The 22,400-nt window shown below is 56.1% G+C and overlaps 1 protein-coding gene across 1 annotated transcript; it reads right to left on the minus strand.

Annotated features, from left to right (window-relative positions):
* Positions 1-1,435: 1,435 nt before the first annotated feature.
* On the minus strand, positions 1,436-21,102 carry KCNH6 (potassium voltage-gated channel subfamily H member 6). Its single transcript, XM_044250211.1, has 13 exons — positions 21,027-21,102; positions 20,002-20,232; positions 14,853-15,014; positions 14,544-14,749; positions 11,505-11,930; positions 9,892-10,291; positions 8,657-8,856; positions 8,192-8,444; positions 4,977-5,170; positions 3,615-3,699; positions 2,935-3,103; positions 2,025-2,211; positions 1,436-1,735 (listed from the first exon to the last, which is right to left on the minus strand). The coding sequence occupies exons 1-13, from the start codon at positions 21,100-21,102 to the stop codon at positions 1,436-1,438; spliced, it is 2,889 nt and encodes a 962-aa protein (XP_044106146.1).
* Between the last annotated feature and the right edge of the window lie 1,298 nt (positions 21,103-22,400).

The raw sequence follows: 22,400 nt of genomic DNA on the forward strand, positions 1-22,400 counted from the left end.
TTTTATGTATTTATTTGAGAGAGAGAGAGCACAAGCAGAGGAAGGGGCAGCAGGAGAGGCAGAGGGAGAGGGAGAAGCAGACTTTGCGCTGAGCAGAGAGCCTGACACGGGTCTCGATCCCAGGACCCCAAGATCATGACCTGAGCTGAAGACAGTTTCTCAACCAACAGCCACCCACGTGTCCCAAGATTCCTTTTTTTTTTTTTTTAAGATTTTATTTATTTATTTGACGGGCAGAGATCACAAGTAGACAGAGAGGCGAGCAGAGAGAGAGAGAGAGAGGAGGAAGCAGGCTCCCTGCTGAGCAGAGAGCCGGACTCAGGGCTCAATCCCAGGACCCTGGGATCATGACCTGAGCCGAAGGCAGAGGCTTTAACCCACTGAGCCACCCAGGTGCCCCTTCATTCCTTTTTTTTAAAATTGAAGTATAATTTACACATAGAAGTGCACATATTTTCACCATCTGAAATACACTTACATCACAGCTCCTGGATCAGGAAGCAGGAAGGTACTAACATCCCAGAGGTCCCCTTCATGCTTGCGTAAATTTTGTAGCCTCTCGCTGCTTCTGATCCCTCATCTCTTAAACGGGGCTAATAATACCAACCCCATTGGATTGTAGTGAGGCTTAGGGAACCAGTATCTACAGAACTGTCAGCAGGGGGCCTGGCACAAGGTGAGCACTACAGATGTGTTGGCCAACCCAGACCCTCTCTGTTTCCCTTTACCCTAGTCTAGCTAAAAGCCCCATGCTCCTGTGGGTTCCTGGGTCCAGCAGAGCACCTTCAGGTCCCCAACACACAAATCCTTGTGGGAGGGACTCGAAGAAGACCACAGCTGTTGGAGTCACAGCGCAATCAAGGACCTGATAACTCTCAGGTAAGTAACACACCCAGCCCAACATGAAATGTGCTGACTTTATTAGCCGTGAGACATTCCACTGCCTGGTAGAGTCCCAAAGGTCATCACAGAACCATGAGGGGTGGAGTAGCTGGGGGCTGGAGCTCTGTGTCCTGATGTGTCCACTACAGAGGACACTTTCGTCCTCAGCCAGTTCAAAGGCTCTTGGCAGGAGCTCTCACTAACCTTGGGTGCTGAGCCATGAAATGGTGGTGGATCGTTCTGAGCCACAGGTGGAAGTAGCCAGCCAAAAGCAAGGTTCTCACATGGATCAAAAACTTCTTTCTTCAGTGACTCCTCCATCCTGTAAGCTACCTCTACACCTGAGCCTCAATCACCCTCTAAACAAAGCCCTAGAGGAGTCTGGGAAATTCCTGAGCCTCTTTACCATTCGCCATTGTGGGTCACTTGGGTTGGCAGTTGGTAGCTACGGTAGGAGAATGGTTTTCAGAGGTCCATTGGGCAGCTGTCTGCCTCCCCCAAATCCTTCACTCTCACCCACTTTCAATCCCTTCATGGTATCTCATCTTGTGATTCAGGGGCTCCAACTTCCTGCCAATCCAGGATCTGAGCCATGTCTCTGGAACTCCAGCTGCTTGGGGATGGAGCTGAGGTGTTCAGGGAGAGAGGGAAAACGGGGACCACAGATGAGTCCCTGTACCTCCAGGGGATGAAGAGGTGAGGCCAAGGGCGACAGGAGCCCCTCAGGCTGCTCCTGTTCTGAGGAAACGGTGAGAATTTTGTCTGCTGCAGCCAGGGGAGCCAGGGGAGGCCCCCTAGAGGAAGAGTTCCTTCGCGTCAGCCTATACTTGTTCAAGTCGCCACAGCTTGGGCCCTGGGGGTGGGGGGCAAGAAAAGGGGAGGCCACCAACGTCAGGGATGGGAACTAGCAGGAGCTGTGTCCTGTTGCCCTTGCCCCAGCTGTGGGATCTATGGTTACAATCTGGGCTTTGCCACCACCTGTCCAGGCTGCTTGTCATGACGTAAAGGAGGACAACAGAAGCCACAGCTGCTCTCTGACTGCAAAGGCTCTGGGCTTGATGCCACATTGAGACTAAGTTCCGGGTGGGGCAGACATGCAGCTGCCTCCAGGAAAGCCCTTGGGGATCCCTTCATCTGCTCACCTGTTCAGGGGTCAGACCGCCTGCGGGCAGCCTAGTTCCTGGACTCTGAGTGGCTGAGGCTGCAGGAAACAAGGCCAGGTCATCGGACCTAGGGGCTCCCAGAATGCAGCCAGCGTGACCCTGGGGCGGGGGGTGCTGAAGTAGCTGTAGGATACGGCTGAGGTCTGAGGACATGCGGGACTCCAGCCTGCCAGACAGAACCCCACAGTCAAGGTCAGGGTCAGAGTCAGCATCAGGGTAAAGGAGAGCAGTTCAGGTCCTGAGGCAGCTCTCAATTTTGCAGCCGACATCCCATTCCTGCTGCATGCAATGGCAGTCTGGGACCTACCTGATGCTACTTCCCCGCTACAGTCCACAGGTCTGCTGAAATTTCCCTTAGCACATCCCTGACTTCAATAATAACAGTGACCAGGCATTACGCACACCTCATTTAGCCCTCTTGAGGGAGCTTTAGTATGGGTGTTCTGGTTATCCTCATTTCATGAAAGGGCAAACAGAGGCTCAGAATAGCTAAGTAACTTGTCCACATTCTTGCTGGTCAGTTGCAGAGCCAGGTTAGTAGCCCAAGACTCTACTGCCCCAAGCCCTCCCTCTACCGCCACAGCCCTGCCATTCACAGGCCACACACTCTTTCCAAGGGCCTACGGAATTTGTTTCTGCATGAGGTTATGCCCCTCTTCCAGAAAGTCTTTCTTGGTGTGTTTGGAGGTTCGCTAGGACAAGCCACCCAAGGAAGTGGGCTTAGTGACCTAGGGAAGGGGAGACTTGCAGCTAAATGGGGCTAGCCATTCTAAAACCCACAGAGTACACAGTGATGTCCCTGAGCCACCAAGAGGGGGCAACCGTGCCTAGCCCACTGCTGGGCCTGCTCTCTGCAGCCACCCCCATTCCTGGCCCACAGGACACTCACCTGTTCATCTGGGCCTGGAGCTGTTCTAGCCTGGAGCCTAGCTCCCGAGGCCAGCAGTCTGGGTCTCCCTGAGGGTTGGGGGGGCTGTGCCTTGGCTTTGGGGGCACTTGCTGCAGCAACTCAGGCCAGAGGCCAGATGCATCTGAGATGCTCAGGGAAGGGGCTGCGGCTGCAGGAGGGAAAGGGAAGCCTGAGCTTCGGTGTGGCCGGTTCCACAGGCATGAACTGGAGCAGGGCCCATCCCCTTCCCCTACCTGCCATGGTAACACAGGTTGGGAGAAGTGGCTCTCTTTACCTGGGTGCCCTGGAGTACAAGATCCTGTCCCCATAGAGGTCTGGCTTCTAGAGCCCAGAAAACTCTAACCCGAAAAGGGGGCTAGGGCCCCAGCTTGGCTGGGGGGGTTGCTGGCTGCGTGGGGACAGTCCAGCCCTGGCCTCACTGTCCAGGGAGCTGCAGCCCAGCCACTCCCCTTGTGCCTTGATGTGAAACAGCCCTTGCTCGAGTTCTGAGCACACAGGGGCAGGGAGGAGACAAGGGGGTCTATTCTTGAGCCTCAGAGAGGGAGCTGCCCTCTGTCCCAGGCTGAGGAAGATGGGGAAGGACCTGAAAGGGGTAGGAGGCTGGGCAGGAGCTTTAGGTGAAGCTGGGGCCAACACTAGTGGAGGCTGGCTTTGCTTACCTGACTGGTTGTCACCAAGGAAGAAGGCTTGGTGGTCCTGGCTGCCTGGAGCTGGCTGGGGTGATGACTGGAAACCCCCGCCTGCCTTGTGGGGAACAAGAGCATCAAGTGACAGGTACCAAAGCTGGGACAGTTTTTTTCTCCCTTGCAACCCCCCTCCTGTGGCCTTTGAGACAGCTAGGTGAGAAAGTAGTAACAGGAGGCCAGGCTTCCCCTGATGCTCCAGAAAGCTTCCTGAAGGTTCTCTCCTGCACAGGTGGGCAACCACCCTCTTGGCATCATGTAACTTGGGGATACTGAGGGCCTACAGATGCCCCAGGCCACAGGACCACATCCCACTTGCCCTAGGGTCCAGCTACTGGGCACTTGGGCCATCTGATGGCTCCTAGGGGCTAGGGGCCCCAAGGCAGATTCCTTATAAAACTTCTAGACAGATTAGGTGGGAAGATGAGATACTGGCTGGGGGTAGAAGAGCAGAACAGACAGGGTTGGAATAGCTGTCCGTAGCAAAAAAAAAACCTGCCTCAGCACCATTTTCTAGAAGGTGGGCATGGAGCTTGAGCCAGCAGAACCCATCCTCCTGAGGCTGGGCGGTGGCAGGTTCAGTGCCAGGACCTCAGCCACTATTTTCTCTGCCAGGCATGCCTGCCCCCTCCTTCACACTGACTGATTCCAGACACTCCTTCTCCATACAGTCCCTTCTGGGCACTCCTTGGTAACCCTGAGCTCCGTAGAAATTTGGTCTCCCCACACATCCTCGTGACTTCCTTGGTTATTTAACTACGAGGCTCTTTATTTTCATTGAGTTGTTATAATCTCTTCCACTGAGTTATAAGCTTGAGAGGAGAGGCTGCTCTATCACTCATCTACACCCCCAGGACTTGGCACTGTGAGCCCCTAGATAGCAGATGCCCCCTTCCAGCCTGGTGCTGTGAGGTGGGAAAAACCTCAGCTATAGATTTGCACAAACTTGAGTCCACTCTTTGGCTCTGCCTTTGACTGTATGGCTTACTGAATGCGGTATGGCTTTAGCTGAGGTACTCATCCTCTCTGACCCTCAGTCTCTTCATCTAGAAAGTGGGGAAAATTACACCCTGTGCGAGGAGAAGACTAAATGAGATCGTGTAAATGAAGCTGGGTTGGTGCTCGATAACTAGTAGCTCTCATCACATTTGGCATTTTGTTGGCCACAGTAGACATAGAAGAAATTACTGTGAAGGATGCAGGATGGGGTGTAAAGGAAGGGAGGTGGTCAGATGGGTCCCCTGAGGCCAGGCAGGCCAAGGGCTCAGCAGCCTCCATGGCCGGTTACCAGCTGGCTGAGGGCCACTCCCCACCCTGGCCCACCCAGGCCAGACTCACGTCCCGAAGGTTGAAGGTGACTTCCAGCTTACTCCAGAAGCTGTCTGCAAACGCGGGGTACATGTCCAGCACCTCCAGCAGGTCTGCCCGCTGGATCTTGTGCAGGTCACAGTAGGTCAGGGCCCGCACATCTGCACTGGACTTGCCCGGCCGGGCATGAAGGCTAATGGGTTCCCCAAAGATGTCGTTCTTTCCTGCCAGCCAGAGGGACAGGGGTCTCTCCAGGGTCTGGCTCCAAGCTCTCCTTGGAAAGCCTCCCTGAGGGCCCCTTGATCATGAACTCTCCCCCCTCCAGGGATCCTGCCAGGCTGGGACTAGGGACAAGCCTGGGTGTGCTGGCTGGGGGTGGGGAGGGGTTGGACGTGAAACCTGCATTTTTCTTTGTCCTCTGAACTCTGAAGAGGATATATACCATCCCAGCATTTAGGTCTCCCCCAACACTAGTCTCCAGGCCCCTCAGGACCACCCCCATCAAAATCTGCCCCACTTCTATTTTCTTTGTTCTCTGGCACTGCCCCTATGCACCCCTCCACTCCAGGGAAAAGTGGGCAGGAAAGGACACTGAAGGTTCCCTGTTCAACCTCTTCCTTGCCCCTCAGTCTGGTGGTGCTGTGAGTGCAGGGAACCAGGGCTGGGAGCCCCCACTGCCTCCACAGCGAGGTCTGAGGCTTCTATCTCTTTGTGTTCCCACTCCCAATTGTGGGGCCAGGTAACCAGCATGGCCCTGGCAGAGGAAGCCTGGGGAAGTCACTTCCCTTCTCTGGATCCTACCATTCTCCTCTCTAAAATGGGTTTAACGATAGCTCCAGAGGAACAGATGTGATGCTTGAGAACCTGCCTCAAATAGCAAGAAGCACCAGACAGGTTGGTGCCAGGCACCGGGGGCGACGGATGTCCCAGGGTGGATGTAGGCTGATGACACTTGAGGCATGTGGTGAGGGTAGGGTTCCTCCTGGTGCCAGGCCCCCTGTGCTGGCCACAGGATGTAAACGTGAATAAGATCCTACACCCCTCCCCAAAGAGCCCCCAAAGTCCCACAAGACAGGCACCTAAGCCACCAACTAGTTTACACATTATCTGTAGAGTCTTAGGATGGGGAGAACAAAAAGCTCAGGGGCCAAGGAAGGGGAGGGGCTCAACTGACCAGGGTTGGTGGAGGCCGGGATGAAGGGCTTACAGAAGATGTGATGTGGGAGCTGGGTTGTGACAATGAGGGCTGGGCCCGCAGGAGAAAGGCAATAGGAGTAGGAAAACCATCTGCCCAGTGAGGGCAGACAGAGAGCCCAGGGCTGGGGTGCCAGGGACCATGATTTCCTGACACTCCCCACAGGGAAGTCCAGCCCCTCAGCCTGGCAGTACGACCTGGAGCCATAATGACTTACATGGACAATGATGGATGGAAGCCAAGCCCAAGAGAACAGGATCAAAGATCACCCAAGAGGAGAGGACTAAGGTCCAGAGAGGGAAGGGACTCACCAGACTCAAATATGAAATTCATAAGCTCGAAAACTGAGCAACATCATAAAATGATGGTTATCCAGTAGACGAAAGATTATGATCTAATGTACATTTCCACTCAAGGCAAAATGAGAGGATTTCAAGTCTCTAACTGAAACTTACATTGGACTAGCTTCTTAATTATTAAATAGAATTATTATCCTTCCCACGTGGATGGCACTTCTAAGGTAGGCTGGGAGTGAGGGAAGGTCTCATAGAGGAGCCCGCGGCTTGAGCTCAGCCTTGAAGGATGACCGGGATCTGCCAGAAAAGTGCTCCACGTGGAGTGGCAGCACGTGCAAAGGCAGGGCGGTGTAACAGATACTGCAGGGTAGGGAAGTCTAAGTGTTTGGATGGCAGCAGCATGAAGTGTTGGGGGGAGGGTGGCAGGATTTAGGGAGGCCAGATCAGGGAGGGCTGTGCATGCTGTGATCAGGGGTTTACACATGTCATGGGTCATGGGGAACCACAGAAAGATTTTGAACAGAAGAGGAATATGCAGATGTGAATTTCAGGTCACTGGCAGAAGGTGGAAAATGGAGTATGGGGGTAGACCAGATGTAGGGACACAGGAAAGGAGCGCTTGACATGTGCCCAGGAAGGACGTGATGAGGGCTGGAGCCAGGCAGCCAGACAGGGAGACAGGTGTGGGATAGAGAGGTATTAAGGAGGGTAACAGACGGGAGTCTGTGGCTGCCTGGATGGTGGGGATGGGACAGGAAAGGAGAAGGGTGCTCCCTTGGTTGATTTCCAGATCTCTGACCCCAGCAATGGATGGTTCACAGTGATGGGGATTCTGAAGGAGCAGATTTGAGGAAAGATGACGATTTTAGACACAGACACATTGTTTGGTCTGCCTATGGAATATAGGGTGGCCATACCCGGGAAGGAATGGAATATTCTGGCCTAAGGAGATATTGCAGCCAGGACGGCTGAGAACGTGGGAGCAAGGCAGTAGCTCAGGTGAGGATTCTGAGTGAGGAAAAGAAAGCAGAGCCCTCAGCTTGGTGAACACCAGCTGGGGAGCGACCAAAGGGAGAGGACCGAGCAAAGGAACTGCAGGCGGCCTGTTCAGTGGGGCTGGAGGAGAGCCCAGCCATGGAGACCAAAGGAAGGAGAGGCTGGCGTCCTGATCAGAGTCTTGGGGTGGGCTGAAGTCAGGGAGAAGGCAAGGAAGATGAGAATCATCTCAGAGAGGTGAAGTGACTTGCATGAGGTCTCATGGTTGGTAAGGAGCAGGGGCTTGTGTGCCCCCAACTCTGTCCCCTGTCCAGTGCTTATATCCTTCTTCCAAAGTGTCCAGCTGTCCGTATAGCAGCAGTGAATGAGACTGGGGTCCTCCCTCCACCCAAGACAAAGCTTCGCCCTCTCACATTGAGCTCCCCAAGAGTGGAAGAAGGTAGGCTCCTTCTTGGACTTTGGAGTCAGACACATAGCCCTGGAATCCCAGTCTGGCCACCTGTCAGCATGACCTCTCTGAGCCTCTACTTCCCTATCAGGAAAATGGAACCCATGGTAGAGATTTGTTTTAAGGGTTCAGTGAGCACGGTATTTAAAGGAAAAAAAAAAAAAAAAAGGTCTCCACTGAGCATCGAGCATGCACACATGGCAGGCCAGTAAAACGTGCCGTCCTCGTTAGGAATGGAGTAGTCCAGGCAGGACATCTCTATTTCCACCCCACCCACCCAAACCGGTCTTGCCCTCCCTGCCCGACCCACCTAGGATGGCCACCACCACGTCGTCGCGCAAGATCTCAATGGAGCCACGAGAGATGAAGTAGAGCGTGGAGAGCACGTCGCCCAGGTGCACCAGCGTGTCCCCCGGAGGTGCGTGAGTCGTCTTGAACTTGACCGCCAGCGCTCGCAAGCAGCCCTTGCTGGCTCCACGGAAGGCAGGGCAGTGCTGCAGCAGCGCCCGGTGCAGGTGCAGGCAGATGTCGGCCTGCAGGCACTCGGGGAAGCCCTTCAGCACCTGTGAGGGGGGCGGCCCCATCCAGCGGGATGCGGCTGGGCCTGGGGCTAGCGGAACCGGAGCGGGGGTGGGGGGGCGGTAGAGTGGAAGGGGGTAGGGGGCTCGGGGTGCCCTGTGCCCACGGGACCTCGGCCTACCCCGGGGACATTCAGCCAGAGCTAGGACATGAGCTGGATCACCTGTCCCACCCGAGGTCAGGCCGCGGGGCTCACCGCGTTCATGTCAATGCCGTTGGTGTAGGACCAGGCATGCTGGAAGTACTCTTCCAGGCGCTGCCGCAGCGGGTTTGGGATCTGGTGGAAGCGGATGAACTCCTTGACACGTAACATCTGCGTGTGGTAGCGCGCAGTGCCCGAGTACAGGCGCTGGATGATGGCTGACACGTTGCCAAAGATGCTGGCGTACATGAGGGCTGGGGTGAAGAAGCAGGGGCGTGGGGAGTGAGCTCCTTTGCAGCCCCACCAGGCCATAGCACCCCAAGGCCTGCTCCAGACCTCCTTCTCCCTAGGAACCCTCTAATCAGGGGCCCCTCCGTCCAGAGCCAAGTCAGAGTGCCCAGAACGGTGCCAGGGCACACAGAAGGACAAAAGCCCCTGGGCTTCCTGCCCGCCTCCCTCCTCTCTCTGTGCTATGTCTCTTGGCACCTTCCTGGACCCAGAGGCCAGACTCCTGAGAACTAGGGCAATGATTTTTTTAGTACAGATTTGTTTTCCTCCTTCAAGTTGTTTAAAAAAAAAAAAAAAAGTATAATAAAGGGAAAACTCTTGGTCTCTGTTTTCACCCATTTTTTTTTTTTCTTGTTTTTGTTTCTCCGGGCTTTCACATCTCTAAATACTCTGAACATGACAACTTTTTCTATGTGTAAAATTCCATCTGACTCTTGTGTTGCTAGACGAGGTGTCTTGGGGAGCAGGCAGCGCAGTGCAGGGCCCAGAGCACACATAGCCAGAGGAACTGGCCCCCTGGGATAAAACTGGGTCTCTGTGTATCCCTGGCAAGGGATAGTTAGGACCCTCAGTCTCCTTGGTCTGTAAACTGGACTTGTAATACGGCCCCCACAGGGCATGCACCTTTGACAAGCACTTACAAAAATGCCTGAGGGACCAGCTTCATGGGTGTGCGAGCTGTGCTAAGAAGGGCCCCTGGGCTTGGTTGCTGGCTCTGCTGTCACCATTCTGGAAATCCTTAAGACTTTTTAAATAAATAGTCCCCACCTTTTCATTTTGTACTGGGCCCTACAAGTAATATAGCTAGTCCTGTTGCCTGGCACAGAACAAAATGTTGTACGTGTGTTAAATTCTGTGTGTAGTAGGTGAACAGGTGCAAAATTTCCTTGTGCTGCATGCTTTGTATTTGCCCATCCCCCACAGCTTTACTGTGTTCTTTCTCGTTACCCAGCTAAAACTTGAATGGCACAGGTAAGGCCCGGGTGTGGGGTGGCACTCACAGCCGATGAGCATGACGCAGATAGAGAAGACCTTCTCAGAGTTGGTGTTGGGGGAGACGTTGCCGAAGCCCACACTGGTGAGACTGCTGAAGGTGAAGTAGAGGGCGGTGACATACTTGTCCTGCACCGAGGGGCCAGAGGCTGGGTCACTGCCATTGTAGCGTTTGCCGAGCTGCGCGCCCAGGCTGTCCAGCCAGCCAATCTTGGGCTCCAGGTAGGGCCGCTCCACGTTGCCGATGGCATACCAGATGCAGGCTAGCCAGTGTGCAATGAGCGCAAAAGTGCACATGAGCAGGAAAAGAACAGCTGCCCCATACTCGGAGTAGCGGTCCAGCTTCCGCGCCACGCGTACCAGCCGCAGCAGCCTCGCCGTTTTCAGCAGCCCGATCAGGGTTGTGGTCTGGAGGGGCAGGGAGGGGGCCATGGAACCGAGGGTCAGCCCTGGAAAGGCTGCACTTAGGATCACCTTTGGTTGCTTCTGCATGTGGTCACACAGTCATTCAACAAACATTGGGCTCTTGGTCGGTGGCAGCAAAGCACAGCACAGCAGAGGATCTTAAGGAGCTCTCAGCCTAAATCTCAAAACATTGTTATGGTTGTGAGGACAGAAGTCCAGGGGAGTGCAGAGAAAAGGGTGATCAATACAGGACAGGGGAGGCTTCACTCAGAGAGAGTTGAGGCTGAGTCTGCAGGCAGACAGAGGGAGAGGGAAAGGCATTCTAGGTACAGGGAGTAGAATGAGGCAAGCAAGTCGTGGAGGCATGAAACGGCACAGTCGCATGGGAAACCAAGTGCGGTGTTGCCGCCTGGAGTGCAGGGTAGATGGTGGAATGGTGAGAAATGAGCCTGGAGGGTGGGTGGACCTCAAGGTCCAAAAAGAGCTTGGCTTTTATTTCAAGCCACTGAGAAACCAATGAAGGTTCTACAGGGTCAGATAAATGATTTGAAACTGGTCCCGGTTTCTGTGTGGAGGTGTGAGGCTGGCAGGTGCAGCGCTGGGGCAGAGGTGGGTAAGAGAGCCGCTCCGTGTTCTGGCAGGGGCGGTTGGGGTGGAGAGGAGGGGAAGAGACTGGCTAGAAGTGGGTGGGCACGGGAGCAGGGAGTGATGATGGACTTCCCTCCCCACCAGCCCCCTGCTGGACGGGCTGTTGTGGGGGTGGCTGGTACACAGAAAGCAGAGCTGGTCAGAATGGAAAGCTGATCCCAAGGATGGGGGAATCGTTGGACGTTGGGATCGTTGATCCCAAGGATGGGAGATTGTCGAAGGACGTTGTGGGTCTAGAAGCTGTGAGAAGAGCCTGCAAATGCCTTCATGTCAGCCGTAGGAAGTGAGTGGGCATAGTAGCGGGTCTGGGGGTGACCGGGGGGTCAGGCTGCCTTGCTGAAGCAGCCTGTGGATTCCCTTTCCAACTCCAGGGTAAGTGTGCTTTAGAAGCCAGCATAAGGGGCTGGGAGATGACACATGTTTGATGTCCCCTCTCTATCCCCACCTGCTTTGGCAAAGGTACTCAACAACCAAGTGCTCCCTGCACCCAGGACCGTGGGGCTGGAAAGCCCCAGGGCTGGGGCACAGGGAGTGGCCACAGCCACTGGCCTGAATGGGGTTTGCTCACCTCATCAGAGCCAGTGCGGAAGATGAGCAGGTCGAAGGGGATGGCGGCCACCATGTCAATGAGGAACCAGCCCTTGAAGTAGTGGACGGCAATGCGGCGAGGGTGGCTGACCACCTCGTCGTTGGTGTTGACATAAGTGGTGCGGAAGTTGATGACAATGTCCACGACAAACATGATGTCTACGATGAGGTCCACCACGGTGAGCGGACTACAGGTGTAGCCACAGTCCATGCGTTGCGACTCGTCCTGGTCGCTGAGCAGGAAGGCGGCTGAGTAGGGTGTGAAGATGGCCGTGTAGATGACCAGCAACAGGATGAGCCAGTCCCACACGGCCTTGAAGGGGCTGTAGTGCAGCAGGGTCCCCCGGTGGATGCGTGGAGCCTGCAGCTTGTACTCTGGCAGCACGTCGGCGCCCAGGGACAGAACCTGGGGGTGAGGACACATAGGGTGCCCGTTGCTAGTGAGACAGGGCTGGGAGGGATGAAGGCTTCTCGGAGAGCCTGGGGGAGGGGGCTGTGGGAGAGGGTGGGTGATGAGGGCTGTGGCGGGTAGAGGGGATGAAGCAAAGATGGGGAGAGCATGTGTGAGGCGAATTCACAAGGCGACAGGTGTATGGGGAGGAAGTACAGAGGGGAGATGGGTTACATGAGGAAGGACACAGCTCTGTTGCATAGGGAACCCAGGCTGGAAGTTCACCAGCTCCCTCACAAACAGGCCAGCCTGGAGTGGAGAGAGCACTGGGGCGGGGCGGGGGGGTAGTCAGAGGAGAACCAGGCTTGGAGTCATCCGTGGGCATGCTCCAGAGAAGAACTTAGATTGAAGGGGGTAGCTGGGGGTTCGATCCTCTCCGGTGGGTTTGGGAGGTTCCCAGAGGTCAGGATTCCTGATGGGACCAAATCACTCCCAGAAGAACCTCTTCAGTCCTGAAGGTCCCGGGGAGCCTAGACCAATGAGGGGCCTCCCTGGGGCCAACTCACAGAGCCTTCCATGGGAAGAGTCAATTTGGGGTCATGTAGCTACTCGGAGCCCTTGACAGGTCCTGGGCACCAAGGAGCCCCGACTATTTTGCATGTGTGCAAAGGGGGCTTTGCTCATTACTTTCAGCTGAGGCCCCTCTGTTCTGCCCCTCCCACCCTGCCTCGGAGACTATGGCCAATATAGGGTCACCAGGCCCAGCCCGGCATGCCCAGGCTCTTGCCAGCTACCCAACACTAGAGGCAGCTGGGGCATCAGGAAGGGCATGTGTTTTGAAGCCAGCCAGACCTTCCAGGCTGATCCCAGTTCTGACATTGCTATACGTCTGTCTTGGGGTGAATTTTATGAGCTCTATGAGCCTGAGTTCCTCCGTCCACAGAGTGGATAACAAAGCACAACCAACTCCAGACATGATCGTGTATCCTAGTGGCACGTGCCGCTCTACGATCATTCCTGATGGAGCCTGAGGGCTGGCCCGCTGACCCCACCACCACCACTGGATAGGCTCTGGCAGATGGCCCTGGTTTGAGAAAATCTGCAGTGTTACCTTCTAACCTTTGCAAATCAGATCCGTTAACAGATGAGGTCACAATAAGGAGGATCCATCAAAGGGCTTAGGTCCTTTGGAGGTAGGAGCTCAGGTGTGAAGACCCAGCCCTCTGAGCCTTGGTTGAGGTGGGGGAACTTCCCTACTCGGGGCCCCTGCCAGCTCCCTCCCCTGAGGTCTATCAGGCGCCTCTCCTACCTTAGGGCCCTTTCGGGGTGGGCTGGGAAAGCCAAGGCAGGCTGGGGTGCTGCGGGGGGGCAGGATAGGAGCAAGGGGGCTGGTGGAGCAGGGACCATGGGCCCCAGTCAGGCCTATCAGTCTTTCATGGGCAAATTTCCAGTCTAACACCCCCCATCACTGCTGTGCCAACCTGAGGGCCTGGGGTGAGTGGCCTGGGCAGGACTCCCATGGTCAGGTCCCTAGGGCCACCCTCCCTGACCTCTGAGGCCCCAGCCCTGCAGCCTGGGGTGCTTCCTTCCCAGGGTTCTCTCATTTGGGGAGGGGCTGGGTGACAGGGAGTTTCCATCCCACCTGTTCTGTCACAAGTGAAAGGGGGCAGGGAGGAAAAAGAACTGACCCATCCCCCATGAAGGCAAAGCCTCAGAGAAAGCTAAGTGGAGGCCCCCGAGGCCCCCACCCCCACGATCTGTACTTCCTCACTCAGCTCTGGCCTAGCCCCCTTTGATGTCTCCGTTACTCAATGTTGAAAGGATCCTTAGAGACCTTGGAGTCCAACTCTCTCTACAGGAGAGCTCTAGGGCCCAGAAAGGGGTAAGGTTACTTGTCCAAGGTCATACAACAAGTCAGGGGCAGGACTCCGGTCATCTGAACCTCAGACAGGGTTCTTGCATTTCCCTCTAGAATGGTGGTGGGGACTGGGACATCAGGCCCTCTGCGAGGGCACACTGGGGTCAGCTGAAACAGAAAACCCAGGAAGGTTTGCCTGGGGCTGGCCAAGGAGGGGCTTAAGGGGAGGGAGGCATTCCAGATGGGACAGCTGATCCCCTGGCCCTGGCTCCTCTGACTCTGGGCCTGCTTCAGGGCATGAATCCCCAGGAAGATGCTCAAAGAGAACTTAAGATGCCAGGACCAGCTCCCCCCTGCCTGGCTGGCGGGAGGATCCTGTTGTGGGCTGGGGCGTGGAGGTGGGGAACAGGGATCGGAACAGGCCCTCTATCCTTCCTCCTCTTCTCCCCTTAGGATGGCCCTGACACTTCTCTCTGCTTCTCCTTTTCTGTGACTGGCAGAGGCTTGAAAAGGCCCCCGCGGTGGGTGATCGTCCCTCCCAGGTTTCTCCAGAGCTAGGGCGTGGCACTATTCCCAGGCTCCGCTGATACCGACCTCCCCTCCGCCTTCAGGACTAAAGAATCAGACTGCGGCCGGACAGGGGGCCTGGGGCTCAGACCACACCCCAGGGGGCTGGACAAGCTGACTGCCTCTACCACCCCCAGCCCCAGGCCTGAGAAGGGACCCACGAGGCCCAGCACAGCCCCGCCACCCTGCCCTGCAGCCCGCACCTGGGTGACCTTCTCAGTGACGTTCTGGGTTCGCTCCACCACCTTGTGCGGGGCGATGATCTCAATCTCCGTGGTCGAGCCCGAGCGGTGCTTCTCGAGGTTGAACTCCACGAAGTTGAGCGTGAACTGTGGGATCTGGCCAATGGTTCTGTACTTGACCCTGCCTGTGCCAGGCCCCTGTGCCCCCGGCCTGCCATGAGAGCTCTCTGAAAGCAGGCCCAGGGTCAGAGCAGCCAGGCCCTGGGGACCACTGTCCCATCTGGTACCCCCACGCGTCCCTCCCACCACCAGCCGTTACCCCCACCTCACCGGAGCCCAGGAAGCTCTGAGACAGCAGGCACTGGGACAGGCTGCGGCGTTCGCTTTTGGCCAGGAGCTGGGCCAGGTCCTCGAAGTTGAGGATGAACATGATGACGGCCCCGTCCTCGTTCTTCACGGGTACCACGTCCACCAGGCAGCGGAAGCTGGAGGCTGCAGACACCATTGGGAGGGGTCACAGAAGGGATCCTCTCCTGCAGTAACACGGCCCCGGGGAGGGGGCTGGGTGGAGGTCAAGTGAAGGGCAGCCATGGGACTATTGGGCAGAGGGTTGGTGATGCTGCCCAGCAGGTGCCCCACCCACAGGGCAGAGGTGGGGAGAGCAGCTTAGCTGCTCATTAGGAGATAATGTAGCATTGGGCCCAAGTCCACACTCAGCCCTCTGCTCAGGGCTTAACCTTGAGGTCTGCTTCTGCTGTAATTGAAGCAGAGCAGATGGGGTGGATTAAGTGGGGAGGGGATGTCGGGCGTTCTACCCCCATGTAGCTCTGGCTAGCCCTGGGTTCAGCTGCCATATTCTTACCCGGCAAAGATGCCCCGCTCCCTCGAGGCTGGAAGGAACTGGGAAAACACACTAAGTACTGTACCTGGAGACAGTGGGCACTTTAGGCCTCAAGATCCATGGTTGTGCCTCAGGGGAGGGGCAGACATAGCCCTCCCCTCCATTCTGCAATGCCTGGGGTTCTGAGAAGCGGAAGGGCGAGGGCTGGAAGGGGAAGTGGGGTGGGGCTAGTCTCGCTGAGCGCTCGGCACATAACAGCTTGGGGAGAAGGGACAGGTCCAGGATGAAGACACTGGAGCAAAGGCCAGGCTGCCGCCCCAGGGGTCCCAGGGCAGACGTACTGGGACTGGAGGGCAGGCAGGGCAGTGGCCTGGGGTCTGGAGAAGGAGAGAGATGGCAGTTTGGGGACAGGCCCCTCCCCTTCCATCCCTTTCACCTCCTCTTAGGCAGCTTAGGCCTAGCTGTTGGCCCTCTGTTCTTTCTTGGCTTCAGGGTCTCCCCTGTGTGGGGGGTGGGGGTGGGGGTGGGGCAATCAGAGCTAAGACAGCCACATACTCCCACAGCCCAGACTATGGGCTGAGTTGGTGGGTAGATGCTCTATAATCCCCCTTTCCATGATATCCAGTGGTCCCATGTCCCTCAGCTGAAACTGTTGGTGGGTATCAGGCCCAAAGGGCAGGATGCTAAGAGCCAGGGCCTCAAGTAAATATGCAGATCAGCCTGCCTGAGGGCAGATTTGGGTCTGTCTCACGTATGAGGGGTCGGCACCTGTCCTGGGTGTTGTGTGTTGGTTGAGTGAATGAAAGAACGTGTAAATGTGAACACACAGGAGGCCGGTTGACAGGAGCATGGCTACTTTGGGGTTCATTAGGATCTCCCTTCCCCTAAACTGCCTCCTCACACCATCAGCGCTGGGGTGCAGCTAAGCGGCCTGCATCCTCCCTCCCACCTTCTTTCCTGGGAGCAGGGATCTCCTGGATCAGATTCCCCGACTCCCAGGCACCAGGCAGCCATCTGCCAGCTGCTGCCCTGGGCCCCGGGGGAGACATCCACACTGAGGAGAGGCCACCCACCTGCCTCTGTGACCGCTCCTGGGCTCAGAGGGCTATGGGCTCAGGCTCCCGAACCACAACCCAAACTCTTAGCCTGGGACACCGGGACCTACCCAGGAAGCCTTGCTGGCCAGTGGTCTGACACATCCCCCCCAAGGCCAGACTGTCACCTCACTGGCACTCCTCTCTGTCACTCCAGAGATCTGGCCTGGGATAGGGCAGGGAGAGGGCAAAGCTGGACAGAGGGGCAGAGTCTTCAGGCTCTCTATGCTGTTGGGCACTGTCAAGGCCCAGTCTTCAAGGGGTAGGACCTGCCCATTGATGCTCTTCTGAGAAAACTGAGGATGGGAGTGGACCAAAGACCCATCATAATAGTGAGGGCTGGAGGAAGTCGTGCATCCCGCGCCCGACCTTCATTCTTGCTGCCTCTAGGGTGGGCAGAGAGAGGAGTCTGTGAGGATTTAGATGAGTTTGGAGCGTTCTTTTTCCACAGCCCTAGGGCTACCCTTGCTCACAAGTGACTGTGTCTGGGTGACCAGAAGCAGGGGAGTGTGTCACCCCAGGCTGTGCCCAGGAGAGGCGGTGTCCCTGTGCTCTTGCCCCACTGCTGGAGGGGGAGCTACCTTTTACCCCTTCCAGGGGCTCCTTCCAGGGCCCACCTCACCTCTGACCGAGGGCAGCAGACTTGTTCGCCCCCTGGGACGCAGCCCTTCTCTCTGCTCTGCTCTGCCCCCTGGATGTGCTCCTTCTTTCAGTTCCCCATTGTCCCCACCCCTCGCCCCCTGGCCCTTGCCCCTCCTCCACACAACCTCCCTGAGTATCACCCCCACCTCTTTATGTCCATCCAGGTTTGCAGGGAGCCCTCAGGGAGAAGCTGGTGCTGTAGAAAGCTGCCACTGAGAACGTAACAGGGGAGAGTGGCCTCCTGCTTGGAGCGTCGGGCATTCATGGGTGAGTATGTGGAAAACACTGGGGCCTCTGACCTTGGCCCTTACCCTGTCCTCCTCATCCAGAGCGGAGGTCTGGAGGAGCCCAGGCATCCTCTAGTGTGACTTGGAGATGAGGAGAGACTCTGGTTTGGGGTCATTAGAGAAGAGGGCCCGACCAGCGCAGGCAGGTCTAGGCTCCTCTGCCAAGGGTCCAGCGGGGGCCTGTATAAAGGTGGGAGAGATCTGAGCATCTCTATTCCTCCCTCCAAACTCTCATTAGTTTTAGTCTGTCCTGACTGTCCCCATCCCTCCTTATCTGTTAGATTCTTACTTTCCTCAGTAAAGGCAGGAGGCAGAAGAGCCAGGTTCTTAGGGGTCTCTGAGCCCTATCTCATGGGGCAATTTTTGCCAAGTGCTGTGGCTTCTTTGAATCCAACTTTGTGCAGCTGTATAATGTAGAGATAAAGGAACACTTTCATTTTGACTTGGAGAACTGTCAGTGGATTACCCTTTTAGAGGAAAAGAGGATTACAAATAAACCAGCTAGAGTTCTGCTCAGGACCCTTTTCCACCTCCCTAGAGTCAGGGGGAGGGGAAGAGAGGAGGTATTGACTGGAAGAGGGAAGAAATCACCATTAGGAGCCCTGTCAGTAGGACTAAAAGGTATATGGGAGAATCACGTAGTCAGAGTGGACAATAAGGTGAATATAGGTTATCTGAGTACCACATCCTTTCCTTAGGGTAAAACAGGCCAAGAAGCTCTCATTTCTGGATTTTGGGCCAATCTCAGGTACGTCCAAGTGGTCTAAGGCTTGGGTAACAGGGCAGAGAAGGGCTTAGTGGCATAGGCAGGGGTGTGCAGGCACCAGATATGTGGTAATTTTCCATTTTCACCCAGGGCACGCCCCCAAGACTAAGTCCTGGGATCTCTTCTGATATCTGGAAGACCCTAGCACGGTTCTGAAGATCTGAATCCTGATCTGAGAGGGCCAAAGCCTGGTCTTGATCTCTTCCCCCTGCCCGGGTACATACAGGGTGCTGAGGAGAGACCCCAAGAAAGCTGATCTGACATCCCTAGGAGTCTGAGACCAGCCCATACTCCTCTAGGGCCCAGCTAGAGCTCTGGGGTTAAGGACCTGTTATCACCCCCATTTCCTGCTGTCCCATCCTATCTCAAGGGGACCCTTCTCACTCCCCTGACTGTCACCTCCTCCCTGCAATGATGTGAGGAGGTGAGGTCACAGCTTTTAAAAATATTCTGACTTCATTAACCCTGGAAGGGCTGCCAAACTAAACCAGGTTCTTCCTACTCCCCTAATCATTACCCCTGCATCTGCTTAGTTGGCAACAGCAGGAGACCGTCAGGGGGACATCCAGGACCCAGCCATGAAGCATCCTAGAAACCCTTGAACACAAACATGCACACACATACATGCTTATGTCCACTTACATTCATGCTCCACACACACACTCCAGGCCCCTAGGGCCCCGGTTCTCAGTACCCCTAGGCCCCAATCCAAAGGAACCTGGTCTTTATACTCAGAGGGCCCTCGTGCCTGCCTTCTCCAGAAGTCCGGCTTCTTAGCAGACGCAGCTGGGGGTCCTTTCTCCCCTCTTGGGATTACTCAGAACAAATAGCTCAAGGCAAAAATCTGGAGACTTGGGTTCTGCCCCAAGTTGGACCCCAGCAGTAGGATATCGGGCAAGTCCCTCCGTTGTCTCAGGCCTTGGTTTCTTCATCCATGAAATGAAGGGATTTATCTAAGCCAGTGGTTCCTTAACTTGACAGAACACCAGAACCGCCAGGGAGATTTCTCCAAATGCACCTGCTTTGGTTTCAACTCTCACCTCTGAGTCAGCCTCTCTCTAGGGAAGGTGTGTTTTGGAAAACACGTCCCAGGTAATTCTGATGCAGAACCAGGGTGGGGGGCCATTAAGTGATTTCAAAGGGACTCTTAGGATCCTAGTTCCCACTCATCTCTCCCCTTCTTCCCACCCACTGTCTGAGACTCTGAGGTCCTAGGGGGAGAATCTTAAAGGGCCACAGAGCTCTGTCCTCAGCTCCTGCCCCATGCTTTTGTCCTGCTTGTAATAAACGTGGGCTGGCAGTAACATCCCAAACTGGATGAGCCTATGGGTAGGGGCACACTCCAGACTCTATCTCCCCGACGATCTGGGGCTGGTTGAGCCAGGTCCACTCCTGTTTCCCAGCAAGCAGTCCCCAAGCCTTGCCTGCCCACAGAGGCATTGAGGGGGTGACTCCTCCCCTAATCTCCAGAGCAGACGGAGATGAGGAAAGGTTCATTTTCTTTCCAGCTGCCTGACAGCTGGGGCTGACAGTGACAGAGTGGGCAGCCAGGAGACTGGGGATGTGGGGGAGGGATGGTGGAGCGGGGGGCCCTGCCTGGAGTGAGGATCAGTCGGTGAGTCACCCTGGTCCCCAGCTTTGGGAAAGGACCTCAGAAGGCATTGATTCCAATGCCTATTGCTCCTCCCCCCACCCCACTCCGTGCAGATAAGGAAACTGAGGAGCAGAGAGGAGCAGGATTTGTTGGGGCCTCTGGTCCCTGGGTCAGTGCCCTCCCGATGGCCACTGTGGCTGGACAAGAGAGGGGCCGAGTCAGCCCTGCAGAACCTGTGGCCCAAGGGAAGCTCACCATCCTTGCGGTAGTAGAGAATGTCCACCTTGCACTCCTCCGTCCCCAGCAGGGCCTGCGCTAGGCGGGACATGGCACTGCGTGGGGTATTGGGTCCTGTGAGGAAGTCGCAGGTGCAGGGCCGCTGCATCACCTCCACTCGGGAATAGCCAAAGAGTTCACAGAAGCCGTCGTTGCAGTAAATGATGGCGCAGTTCTCCATCTGTGCATTGGCTATCAGGAACTTCCGACCTGGGGTGGGATGTGGGAAGCCCATGGCGACCAAGACTGGGCAACAGAGGGCAGAAAGATCATAGGGATTCTCGGCAGCAGTGAGGGGGTGTCTAGATGGGAGAGCAGAGCAGTAACCAGAATGAGGGAGAGAAGTCAGGTCTGGTGAGGGTGGGAAGACCTCGGAGGCCAGAGTCATGGGGGATGGCCATGGGACTCTTGAAAGTAATGAGAATGATGGTAAGGAGGGGGGAGGATCAGAACGGTGACCAGAGAAGTGCTGGGGAAGGGGGGTTAGGCCTGAGGGTAGTGGGAAGACCAGGGCAGTAATAGGGTCAGTGAAGTGGAAAAGAGGCCCAAGGCTTCCTGGAGTCAGTGCAAGGAGTCAGGAAGAGGGAGCAAGGATGTGAACAGATGGGGCTCAGGCCTGGTGAGAGCTCCTATAAAAATTAGAGTGACTAGGGTCAGGAGGTGAAAAGGAGGGATCAAGGAAACCTCTGGAGGAAGGGGGTGGTGGTTGGTGTCAGGAGGAGGAAGCCAGACAGAAGGGAAAGTCAGCGACTGGGATACCGAGAAATCAGCTCAGGGAAGGGGGCACTGCAGCCTGCCTCTCTTGCTCCAGAGTAGAGTTTGGCATTTGAGTTAAGTGGGACTCGCTGGAACAGAAGATGTCAGGGGACAATAAAACGAAGGATTTTGCATTCAGCGTCAATATCCCCCCACTCTGCTCCATTCGAAGTAAGTAAAGGAGTCCCACCACTCCTGCCACGGAACCAGGAGTTCAGATCCGCCCCCACCTTAACGCGTACACTCACTTTGGCCCTCGAACTTGCGGATGATGGTGTCCAGGTACGTGTTCTGGGGCGCGACGTGGCCCCTGCGGACAGGCATCTTTCGGCTGCAGCCTCCGCCCGGAGCCACCAGCCGCCCGGCTCCCTGCGTCTCCACCTGTCCTCGGGCTCAGCGGCGTCCGGTTCCGGGTGGGCGCTGCCCCCGGAGTGGGCCGCGGGGCTACGTGCCCCGCCTGCCCGCCTGCGCCTACCCTCTGCTGCCCTCCCTGCTCCGCCCTCCCAGGCCCGCGGCTCCCGCGCCTCACTCCCCGGCTCCAGCCCCGGAGCTGTCCGCGCCGCGGTGCTGAAAGAAGCCGCGAGGCTGCGGGGCGGGGTTCGCTGGGCGGGGGCAACTTCTCCCCGACCCGACGGGGCAGGGGCGGGGCCCTGACTCCTAGGGGGCGGAGCTGGGCAGAAGTGCTGCATCAGGGAATGGGTCGGGGCTCCTCTCCCGAGCTTCTTTCTGCTCCTGTCCCACTGGCCAGTGGCCTCAACCCCTATCGGACCCTTTCCCGCTATCGTAGGGCAGTCCATACCTTGCCGGGACGGGTCTTTTAGGTGGAGGGTGAGGAGAAGGGGAGCAGTTGTTAGAGGCCTCAGGTGGTCTTTTGCTGACTGTTTCTTTCACGGTTAAACAACCCTTAATCCGCCCTTGCCGTGCTTGCCCTCCAGCTGAATCCCAGTGCAACATGCAGAGCTCTTAAGTGGCAAGCTCAACATGGCCCTGGCCCTGGGAACATGGGTAGGAGTACATATGGAGGTGTACAAGAAATATACAATAAGGTATCTTCTTCAGAGGCCTGAGAGCTCTTAGCCTACAGGCACTGCTTGGGTTGGAGGGGGCAGATTTAAAGCCACCTATTAGCAAGTGACCACTGATAAAAGTGTCTGAGTACTGACTGAAAATAATACACTAGCAGAGCAGATGGGGATGGGGTGAGGTTTATTGAAAGAGGCTTCTTGGAGAGAAGGGAGAGAAGATCACTGTTCACTGAGCACGTCAGTGGCTGGTCTTGGAGCTTTGCAGAGGGTCCAATGAACAGTTTTGAGTCAGGCCTTGGAAGGCAAGCATTCACATAGGGCATGCACCTTAGGCAAAGGCCAATGGTGGAAGCAGTGCCAAGGGGCTCAGCTGGGGCATGGGAGAGGTGAGGTTTGGACAAAAGGGGAATTGATAAAGACCCTCGGATGCCATTTTGAACATCTAGATTTAATTGATGGACAAGCAAGTTCTTAGGCAGTTAGACACGAAGGAAATATTCCAGTGAAAGAAACTTTACAATGGCGGGTTGGGGAGAGAGGATGGACAAGGAGGCTCAGTGAGGTTTCTGCTGGAGTCCAGATGAGAGGCTTGGAGTC

Source organism: Neovison vison, chromosome 5 (genome assembly GCF_020171115.1).
Source record: "Neovison vison isolate M4711 chromosome 5, ASM_NN_V1, whole genome shotgun sequence".
NCBI lineage: Eukaryota > Metazoa > Chordata > Mammalia > Carnivora > Mustelidae > Neogale > Neogale vison.